At 39.0% G+C, this 12003-nt stretch overlaps 1 protein-coding gene across 5 annotated transcripts; it reads left to right on the plus strand.

Moving 5' to 3' along the window:
* Positions 1-430: 430 nt before the first annotated feature.
* On the plus strand, positions 431-9901 carry LOC141764478 (uncharacterized). 5 transcript variants are annotated; one of them, XM_074629752.1, is made up of 7 exons: positions 431-1551; positions 2517-2650; positions 4591-5543; positions 5693-5876; positions 6721-6852; positions 7756-7784; positions 7821-9901. In XM_074629752.1, exons 2-7 carry the CDS (start codon positions 2533-2535, stop codon positions 8499-8501), a joined length of 2097 nt encoding a protein of 698 aa, XP_074485853.1. In that variant the 5' UTR covers positions 431-1551; positions 2517-2532; the 3' UTR covers positions 8502-9901. The 5 variants fall into 5 exon arrangements, with proteins under 5 accessions (XP_074485853.1, XP_074485851.1, XP_074485852.1 ...); XM_074629750.1 differs by having other exon boundaries at positions 432-1675; positions 1953-2650; XM_074629751.1 differs by having other exon boundaries at positions 432-1175.
* Positions 9902-12003: the final 2102 nt, after the last annotated feature.

Genomic DNA, 12003 nt, shown 5'->3' on the forward strand with positions numbered 1-12003 from the left:
ACTGACACTGGATAATAATATGAAACTGACATATGTATAATGAGTACTTGTACTTTTGATAAATACACTTTGCTGATACTTTTACTGGTTTCATTTTATGTGTTTGTAAAAACTCTATCAAATGATTTCAGCCACTTAGGGTCAGAAAAACAAACTGTTAGCACAATATTGACATATTTACATTAATTAAATTAATTTACTAAAGACAGAATAAGGAAATATGATCATTAACTGAGAGATTTAATTATTCTTTCATCCCTTCATAATACATCATTTACATGCCAGATTTAAAGGTCCCATATTGTATTAAGTGAGATTTCCATGTCTTTTATATTATAAAGCAGGTTTAAGTGCTTTATAAATAGAAAGAAACACAGAGAGAAACACACACAGCCCGTTTTCAGAAATTGTGCGTTTGAAACAAGCTGTTAGGATTTCTGTCCATTTGTGATGTCACAAATATACAATATTTACACGGTTTTAAACATAAACATTCTAAATGTGTCCCAGTATATTTCCTGTTGCAGTGTATGTAAATAACATCAACTGACAGGAAGTAAACATGGACCTAGTTGCCTAGCAACGCAATTCCATTGAAATGCACTAAAACAGAGCGTTTCAGACAAAGGGTAAATACAGGCATATTCAGACAGACAGTATGAGGAAAATAAAGTTTTTTTTGAACATTACAGCATGTAAACATGTTCTAGTAGAAACACAAAATACAAGTATGAACCTGAAAATGAGCACGATATGGGACCTTTAATTAATCCGATTACTATAGCAGTTTAAAATGGATTGATTTATTAACCCACCATAAAAGTCTATAAGAGACAATGAAAGAAAATACATTAGTAGAAGTAACATAACTCTGAAGGGTGTCAGTAATGCAACATCACGGATGAAAGCAACCTTGCCTGGAGCTTTTATTGTGGTGACAAAAGCCAACCGGAAGTTCCGAACCCTCCTACTAGTGGCTGGCAGCTAAAGCTAGAAAAGGTTATCATCAGATTCAAACGCTTATTTAACTTAACTCAGGAGTTAGGTAACATTAATATGACACCTTGTTTGACTATAATGAACATGAAAATGAGAAAGAAGTAGAAACATCGCCAGGTGGTTTAATAAAGTTCTTCTGTGGAGCTTCTTCACCTGAGGGACAAATCAATGCTGAGGTTGGTCAACATGTCTATTGTCTGTTGTTGAACGGTAGCTAGCTCAGTTAGCTGAGTGTTACACATGTCGAGGTGATGTTTGCAGCTGATTCAAGGTGTTAGTTTCACGTGTGACTCGATGGCGAATGTGTCCGGACTGTTGTTGACCTGCGGCTCTAGCTTAAGGGGAGGCAACCCGTTAGCTAGTGGCTAATACGAGCCTTGCTAGAGGACTAGCTGTCAGTGGCTAGCTGGCTAATAACAGAGAGGTGGTCGTTGACCAGAGCGCTGGTCACCACCACCAGGAGACATCATCTCATCCAGAGGTCAAACACTGGAGTCTGGGCTGCAGGGGGCTCTTGATGGGTTCAATTATGACACCATAAGATACCAACAGGTTTGTCAATTAGGTTGCTGTCTAACTTAAATCACAATAATGTGGGAGTTAAAGGGATGGAGCAAATTGGTCCCTCAAGCTAATGCTACAGAGCTAACTGGGCTACCCAGCACAGAGAAAAGAGGTTTCCCCCTGACAATCAAACCACTTGAAAGCACAGTAACATCAGTTGTTTTGATGGTACGCACTGTAACAGTACACAGTCAAATAGTGTTGCACCTTGAATAGCTTCTGGTTATACCCAGCCAGATGTTACAACACACAGCATCCGCCCTGCTGAAGTGTCCTTGAGCAGGATGATGGATGTCTTCCAGGGTTGAGGCACTAGTTGTAGAGGGGGACAAGTGACAAGGACACTTCTCCTATAGAGATCTGGTGCTGGAGGATGAAAATCTACCCAGAATGTAATATATAAAAAGGACATCCTCAGCCACTGAATGAATCCTTGGGATTATGATCAGGGGTGTACTGGGAAAGAAATTGAGCCCTGGACTTATCTACTGGGACAAAAATGTTTGAAATAATTATTTAATCCTAATTACAAGAACCCTGAATATGATATCTGGGATATGGTAACGAATATATCTTTATGGCTGTCAGATTTGTCCGTCAAGGTAGGCTTCGTTTATGCTTATAATGTTTGAAATAATGTTTAGCATATCTGTAACAGGACTATGATTGACATATACAACATTATTTAACATAGTAAATCACTTTGACTGTTGGGTCACTCTTTTGCAGAATTGTAATTAGGACTCTTGATATTGAAGTCTTGCAATTAATTATAATTATTTCAAGCACATCCAATGTCAGACTAGTGTTAGCACGATAATGTACTAATAGTCCAAAGAGTCAGTAACAGCAGTATGTTTGCCGCAGCTGTTTGGCGACGCGTTTTCAGTACTTTGCTATAAATTGTTATTTGAATGTCTGTTTTCTGACTCTTGATTTTTCACCTCTTCAAGGTTGTATGTTTGAGAGATGGGCTCTGAAAACCCAGAGGACTTTGGACCAGCTGTGATCCTCGCTGAGGAAGCTCAGCAAGAAATTGGATGCCTGATCAACTCTGATGGAGAAGAAGTGGACTTCTCAGATCTCGGTGAGAAGATAAATTGTGACAGCAAAGTATACTGTACACTGAGTGAAAGGAAAAATAGAGCCCCCCCCCCCCCCATACATCTCAATGTAATCCAATCTAACTGCCGTGTAATGAATACAAACTTTTTGAAACTTAATATTTTGAGTTCACACTGAGCTTTTGCAGACTGTGGTGGTGCTCTGTATATGTAAATGACGTTGCCAATATATTATGAATCAACACATAAACAACTGAAGTAGTAGTTTGAAAACTGAACATTTCAAGTGAGGTTATATTTATTGTGGGTGGTTTTTATTGCATTGACATACATCATAAAAGTATTCCCATTTTTCTTTTAAAGCCCTGTAACATCTGGATGGAATAGGATTAGTAATTAGGGAATTCACACTTTGAAGGAATAGTTCTGGTGTTTTGAAGTGGGGTTGTATGAGGTACTTATCCATAGTCCGTGTATTAACTACAGTAGATGATGGTCTGGAGTTTGGAGAAACAGACAGGAGTAAAGTCACTGGAGCAAAGCAATGTACTGCTGTGGACGAGGGCAGCAGCAAAACCCTATTTTAGACTCCTAAAAGAAACCTAAAAAACCGTCCATTTAAGTACGCTATATTCAAAATATTTTCACTGCTTCATCTTGCCTTCAGACGGCCTTTCTGATGGGGAACTGAACTGAAATTTAAACTTATCTATGCTCTCTTCAAAGCCACCAGACTCCATAAACAAAAACAGTATAGATACGTCTCACTTTCAGTTCAGTTCCCCGTCGGAAAATATTCTATATACAGTATAGCATACACTTGATTCTTTTAGGTGAGCCTTTCTTTTAGGTGTCTAAAACACATTTTGCTGCTGCCCTACAGAGGGATAGAGGGAGCACAACACGTATCTGCTGTGGAGGTCTAATGTTAGTGATGTATGAAAGAATATTTGCAGTTACTTGATGTTCTACTCGTCAAAAGTTTGACAGGCATGGTTAGAAGAGCCATTCTAAATGATAAATTAACTTAAATATTAAGTTTAAAAGCAAACAAGATAGATACTCTGAGCTTTGTCTATAGTGCAGTATTTATCTTGTAAGGGATAATGTACAGCGAGCCGGTCATTGTTGTGAAATAAACGCCGACAGGGCGATTTCGCATCGGGGTCTTGCGTCGCCCTCAAGGGGTTTATTTCAAAACAATGACCTGCTAGCTGTTCATTATCCTGCTTATTACACGGCTACTTACTTAAGAAATCAGTAATTTGACACAAAACTGGTCCTCCAGAGTTCGACATCAGAACTGCAACAGTCTGCTATAAAGAACTAACGCACCGTAGAACGCCATGATTTACCAATCAGAATCGAGTATTCAACAAAGCCGTGGAATAAATATAATGATTATTCAAAGTCAGCATAAACATCCAGTGTCATCTTTATGCATTCCCAGCAAAGATTGAGAGGTCTGTGCTAGATTATGATGTGAATGCATGAAGGTACCTGAATGCACCATGTCTGACAGCTTGCACACAGAATAGAGATGCAATGATTTATTTTTTATTTATTTATATTTTTTGTTATATTTATTTATTTTTGCACAATTTAAGAATACACAAACATAACAGAAATAACAAATAATATACAGTGCAGGAAGAGGCAGAAAACCCACTGGGCTTATTTGAAGCTTCCACCTAAATAATGTGAAAATTACACAATGTCATAGAGAACACAAGATTAATATACAGAAAATAATATTACTACATGATAGTGATGACAAACTGATTCCACTTTTTCTCTCCCAATATTGACACCTAAGTCTCAGTATGATGAGCGCTACCTACAGTATATATAGGACTCTACTACACGTGTGACTCTGAACAGCATCACTGTTCGTTGTGTTTAGGGATGACTTAACATTTTTGTTTCCCTAAATACAATCTTTCTCATCTCTCTGCTCCCACAGGAGAGAGCGCTATCCCTGGCATCGTACCTGCAGAGACTCCCTCCAAGACATTTGATCAAAGTGAAAATGAAAAACCGCCGTCTCTTCACAGCTGCTCAGTGTGTGGTAAAGACTTCCCTTACGCCTCTAAACTTCAGCGCCACCTACGCACTCACTCAGGAGAGAGGCCTTTCCCTTGCTCCATGTGTGAGAAACGATTTCCAGAAAAGGGGCTGCTCATGATCCACGAAAGGGTCCATACTGGGGAAAAGCCATTCCCATGCACTTTCTGCGAGAAAAGGTTTGCCAGTCAGGGTGAGCTCAGGCTGCACCGGCGGACGCACACCGGCGAGAGGCCGTATCACTGCTCCATCTGTCTGAAGAGCTTTTCCCGCCACTGGCATCTGAAAACTCACTTAGAGGCGATGCACTCTGAGGTTGTTGCGGGCTTTACGAGGAAGAAGTTCCCGTGTTCGGACTGCGATAAGAGCTGTAACTCAGCAGCCGAGCTGAGAGATCATCAGAGGACTCACACCGGAGAGAGGCCCTACCAGTGCTCTTTCTGTGACAAAAGGTTCGCCTTGTCGGGTACACTTGTGAGACACGAGCGTCTCCACACTGGCATCACGCCTTACCACTGCTCCGACTGCGGTAAGACGTTTGCACAGCAGTGGACTCTGACGACACACATGCGGACTCACACGGGAGAAAAACCCTACAGCTGCACACAGTGCGATAAGTCTTTCGTAGCTCCGGGAGAGCTTCGGAGGCACACCAGGATTCACACGGGAGAGAAGCCGTACACCTGCAAGGACTGTGGCAGGCACTTCTCACTGGCAGGAACTCTGAGAAACCACAAAAGGTCGTGTACACAAAACAAGAACGGATCAGTTACAGAAGTCATCTCAGATCCAGTTCAAGCTGCAGTTGGTGAATCATCCCAGCGAGACCTGACCAACAACATCAGCTCTGAGGTAGAGACAATACCCAGCAATTTCATAGTAGAATCTGTGTTTTCTAGTTTGATTGAGATGTTAAACTTTTTGTTCTGCATTTATACATATACTGTAGTTCTTTAGAACACCGTTGTTTCCGTTTGTTCTTATTAAACTGTTTTTTGTAGGTGTCCGACAGTCAGAGTTTGCCCAGTGCAGTTGGACTCCATTCCTCAGAGGGTCTTGACTGTGACAAAGCAGCTCAGTGTGAAAACAACCTGCGAGAACCAGAAGACCGACCGGAGGACGTCGTTTCCAGTCCGCATATGAATGTAATCGTGAAAGAGGAGGAAGAAGAGGAACCTTTGTGTGGTACGTAAACATGAGATTCCACATTTCCTTCTTATGTGACACAAGGAGTGTGAATGCTTTTGATAATGATTTTGACTTGGGCAAAGTTTATGTAATAATAACGCGTTAACGCAAATTTGTTTTAATGCCACTAATTTCTTTAACACAATTTTTCAGTTGTAGCGGTTTTAAAGCTAGATTGGAGATACTGGCACTCTATGAAACTAGAAAAACCTAAGGAATCCATTGGTACTAACCATGTCATACTAGCCTGTCGGGAAGGAGGTTAAATAACGATCCAAAGTTAGGATCAATTTTGGCGAGGAAAAACTGCCATGGCCATTTTCAAAGGGGTCCCTTGACCTCTGACCTCAAGATATGTGAATGAAAATGGGTTCTATGGGTACCCACGAGTCTCCCCTTTACAGACATGCCCACTTTATGATAATCACATGCAGTTTAGGACAAGTCATTGTCAAGTCAGCACACTGACGCACTGACACTTGTTGTTGCCTGTTGGACTGCAGTTTGCCATGTTATGATTTGAGCATATTTTTTATGCTAAATGCAGTACCTGTGAGGGTTTCTGGACAATATTTGTCATTGTTTTGTGTTGTTAATTGATTTCCAATAATAGATATTTACATACATTTGCATAAAGCAGCATATTTGTCCACTACCATGTTGATAAGAGTATTAAATACTTGACAAATCTCTATATATCTCAATAAAAAAAGTGTGATTAATTTGTGTCAGTTGGAATTAACTGTGAACAATCATGCAATTAATCGCGATTAAAAATTTGAATCGATTGACAGCCCCAATTTGAACAATTATGGGTTGTTTCACTTGTGTTTTCCCCCAGTAGAAGAAGCTCCTGACCAGGTGTCTGGTAGCGAGGACTGCACCATGCAGGAGGAAACTGAAAAGCAGCATCAGGAAAGCAACACAGAAATCAGGATTACAGTAAAGGAGGAAGAAGATGAATGTATTAACAGTAAGGAAATTAGTTTACAGGAGTACAAATGCAACAACACATTAAAGATAATGTTCACTACTGTTACTGTCTTTACTGCAGTCATTAACTGAGACCTCGTTCCACTGAATGACGGGATTAAAACATGTTTTTCCTCACTGATTTCAGCCCACCCTTCTCTGCGTTTACCCTTTTTCTCCTGATATACTGAATTTACATCTACAGTAATCTGGGTAATTCTGGAAAAAAAAATCCAGAATGTTTGTGTGTGAAAATGCAGTGTGTCCTCACAAGTGTTTTCAGGTAGTATTTTTAAAGGTTTCTGTCCATACTGAAACCGCTGAACAGGAACATTTTCATTACAAAGTTAGAGGCAACAGAAAGTTGTCTTCTTAAACCCCTGTCAATAAAATTTGAGACCATCATTTTCCGATTTATCCACTCTGGTTTTAGAAATGCTCAGTGTTAAGGAGTTAGAATTCTTGATGATGATTTTCTTGCATGCCTCCACTGTGAACGAAGAACCAAAAAACAGAGAAAAGTCTTGATCAGTTGAAGTAAATGGAGGCCACGTATAACACAGTGGACAACCTCCAGTTCTGAGAAGGGAAGCTAATGCTGAAGTGTCTTAAACTTGCAAACGGATGTTTTGATTTAGTTTTGCTGTTGTTAAACGCGGCCCCTATTTACTTCAATTCATCAAGATTTTCTCCGTTTCTTTTATTCTTCGTTCACCGTGGAGGCATATGAGAAAGACAAAGTTCTCTTCGTGAATTCAAGGTAAAACGGGGTGAGTAATTGATATACAAATGGTGATTTTGTGGGTGATGTATTCCTTCAACAAGCAAAAAGGTTAATATGAGTTGTTGTTTTTTGTCTTTAGTGTTACTAAATGGTTTAATCTTATCATTTGTGTTTCCACAGTGCCTGGAGAGGATCCTGACCACGTCTCTGACAGTGATAAAGACAGTGATAAAGACAGTGATAAAGACAGTGATAAAGACAGTGATAAAGACAGTTCTCCAGCATCACCGGGGCAGGAACAGTGTAACGACAGTCTGACAAAGAGCTCGTACTGCTGCGGGCTCTGTGGAAGAGACTGTCACAAGATGTCTGCTCTTCAGATTCACATGCGAATTCACTCGGGAGAGAAACCTTACCAGTGCAATCTGTGTGGGAAGCAGTTCACCCAGAAAGGTCAACTCAAAGGTCACCAGAAAGTCCACACGGGAGAGAAACCGTTCTCCTGCCCGGACTGCGGGAAGAGCTTCGCCCACTCTGGGGCGATGAACAGACACCGGCTCACACACACAGGAGAGAGGCCCTACCACTGCTCCGTGTGCGACAGGAGCTTCAACCAGTCCGGCCGCTTGAGGGAACATGAGAAAATCCACTTTGGGGAGAAGTTTGACTGTCCCGAGTGTGAAAAGAGTTTTACGCGAGCTTCAAGCCTCAAGAACCATTTCAGGCTTCATACGGGGGAGAGGCCGTACGGCTGCGACGTCTGTGGGAGAGGCTTCAGCCGCTCACAGAGCCTGAGGCTCCACAAACGGAAACATGAGGAGATTCACACCGAGGACGAGTCTGCATTCACTGTGAGGAACGATGATTTATCACAGAGTGACGATGACTCTCCAATTAATATGTGTATAGCAGACAAAAATGACTGATAATGTATTTATATAAACCATAGAGATATGTACCAGTAGTAGTATAACAATACAAGATGTTAGGCAGTAAAACATGGACTGAAAGAGGGGAAAGTTATGGACTACCTCTGTGAGTAGACCGTCATATATGGTGCCTTCAAATGAAACTCGTGAGCTCGTGTTTACAACGTGGGAAGTCGTGAATATGCTATATATGCTTGCCGTTCAAGTGGTTAAGTCGTGAGAACACCGCTGCTAAGCAACAGCAATATTAACGTTACTGTTGGCGTCTAGAAGCCACAGAGGTTTGCAAATTTAGCAAGCAAGTGGGTAACATAATGCAGGAAATGCAAAAGCATAACAACAGAAGAAAAAGATGAGGCTGTTGAGAATATCAACATTTTCCTCAGACATATTACAAAATTATGAAGAAAAACAATATACAACTAAAATTATAATATATTAACTTATTATGCACCAAAAAATGAACTTCCATGTCCTCTGCCATTTCTGACAACATCGACAAACACGTCACAACGTGTGAACTTGGAGCTTTCTGAAACTTTCCACTGACGAGGTCATGCATACGACATGAGGGGGGCGTTCATGTGGACTCTTCTCGCGAATGCGGTAAACACGACCCCATTTGAAGGCACCATAAAACTTTATGTCGTGGTTCACAAAAAGTATTAAAGCTAAAATATTTTACTCCCTGAAATTATTAAACAGACTTGTGTCAGGTGATGTTCAACAACCAACAACATAGTTTCAGACAAAACGACCAAACAAATATTTACTACAAACACAATTTTAGTGAAATCTGTTCAGATGATAAATTCTAGAGGTTATATTTACTCTCTTTTGTCACTCTTACCTACATTAGTTGCATCAAAATATCACACTCACATTTAGAGTATTTATTGTAGTACAAATGAGTCAATTAAGGTCTGTGATTTCACATTTCTCCATGCAGTATTTGTCATTCAAATTAATCGTGTATGTGGAAATTGGATTGAAGAGTAATTATGTTTTTTTGTATCGATGGCCAATGAGCAGTCTGAGAATCAGGTGAAACTGAAATTCATTCTTTGGGTGAAATATCAGAAATATATTAGCCAGTAATGAAGCAACGGGATCATGATATTCACCAGTTTTGTTTTGCCTAAACCATTTTGCCTTAGTGGTGATTAATCTTTATCTCTGTTCAAGTTATTCAACAACCAAATCATGAATCAGGTTCACCTGGTTTAGACAACTCTTAAAGGCCAAGTAACTATTGTGAATAAAGGAGTCATCCTATCAGGCTGTGATACAAAAGGCATTTGAAGCCATGTAGGTGGTAAAATGTGCCCAGTGCTGCCTCTGTCTAATTGTATGGGACATGTTATACTGAACAATAAAAGTAAAAGTACTAAACACTGTTTTCCTTGGGGAATTCTGACTGCAGGAGTTATTGTATGAAAGGTACAAATATATGTACAAAAAGTCATGAATATATACAGTAATGTATTTTACACAAAACATCGACTGTGGACGCTGACCAAACAAAGTTGTACTATATTAAAAATCAAGATGGTATTAGCATTAATATTGAGCCAAACTGTATATTTCAGTAGGTTCCTAACTAAAGTGATAAGTGTAAAAGTTACAAATATTCTGTAACACTTCATAATAATCGTTTATAAATAGTAAAGTGGTAGTTAATTAAATCTAGTTAATAGTTATTTTACTGTTAGTGAAATGATAATTAATAATGTTTACTAATTATTTGTAATGCTATAATTTTTGTTAATTTATCATTAGTTTGTGTAATATGAAATAATTAGTTTATAAATGATATATTGTATCATAGCTGATAGGAGACAATAATTACATTCTGATTACATTAGTAAATTATTTATTAACAGTTTATTGTTGTACACATAACATTTTACATACTTTATTAAGTATTTGTTAACGATTACCAGTGATGAATGATGTAAACCTTTAAGAAATATATATAATATAGTATGTAAAATGTTATAATGTGTGCAACGATAAACTGTTAAAATAACATAAATTATAGCATTACTAATAATTAGTAAACATTTTTAATTATAATTTTCATGGTTTCTTATTAAACTAAATTTGAATTAACTATCAATTTACCATTTATAAATGATGATTATTATAAAGTGTTACCAAATATTCTCAGTTCAAACCAGTTCTGCCTGAATTATACGATGCATGACAAATGTTTTGGAACAAGTGTTTAAATTAATTCACTTTTTGGGGGTCTGCATGAAACCCTGCATATTTTTGACCCCCATCGCACTTCCACTATGACTACCCAAACCTGCTCGAACATGAGTGGAAAAGGAGAACCAAAACATGTTGTGGGAACGACTACAAGGTAGATGTTATTTTGCCTAAAGACATAGCACAACGTTGGAGATACACATTTCAAAGAACCTTTTAATCTAGTATATGGATCTAGAACAATTATGTCATATAACATTGTACATGAAACGACATATGCCAGGAATGTACAGTATATTTGGTTAGTCTAATTGAGACACTAAACCAATATTTTCAATCTAATTTCTTGAACCACTGAGACATTTGACTACTAAATATTCCCAGAAAATAAAATGAAGTGACTTATTTATATTTGATATACTATTTTATACCACATGTCATGTATGTATGTAAAGAACTGTTACCATTTAAAGCACATTTACAAATAGTAACCTCACTCTGATGTCATTCAGAACAACTTTATTTTGAAATCCCAAAGGCTCACCTTCCTCAACACCTGCTGATTAATTTCTATCGGGCAACCATTGAGAGCCTCCTGACCTACTGCTGCACTGTGTGGTTTGCTAGCTGCACATTAGAGGACAAGAGGGACCTGCAGCAGGTGGTGAGGATGGAAGAAAAAAGTGATTGGGACCACATTACCCCACCTCAGTGACCTATACGCTGGCCGGCTCCGCAAGAAAGCCAGCTGTATTTCTAAAGGCCCCACCCATCCTGGACATGGACTGTTTACTCCCCTTCCCTCCAGAAGGAGATACAGGACAATTAAAACACACACAAACAGACTACGGAATAGCTTTTACCCACAGGCAGTCAAGTGTGTAGAACCCCCCCCCCAAAGGCTGAGGACACTAGCTGCTGAACCATAATCATGGCACCTGCACTTTATGATCCATTTATTTGTCTATATTTTGATTTGAATGTTTTTATGTTTGCTATTAATGTTTGCTTTTACTGCCAAGGGCTGCTAAACAGTTTTTCGTTATTTTCCATGGCAATGACAATAAAGTCTCTATTCTATTCACTCATATAGCTACAATAGACACAATTTACAGATTGTACAAAACCCGAGCTGCTCCTGAAGGCAGCACCGTAGTCAGGACACGTACCTGACCCTTTCACCTTTGAAAAAACCCCAAACCATTCATTAATTAGTCATCTTTATATAGCAATACGTTGTTGACATAAGCACATTACATGATATTTGGACTTTAATTTTACAGAT

This window comes from Sebastes fasciatus, chromosome 3 (genome assembly GCF_043250625.1).
Source record: "Sebastes fasciatus isolate fSebFas1 chromosome 3, fSebFas1.pri, whole genome shotgun sequence".
In the NCBI taxonomy this organism is placed as follows: Eukaryota; Metazoa; Chordata; class Actinopteri; order Perciformes; family Sebastidae; genus Sebastes; species Sebastes fasciatus.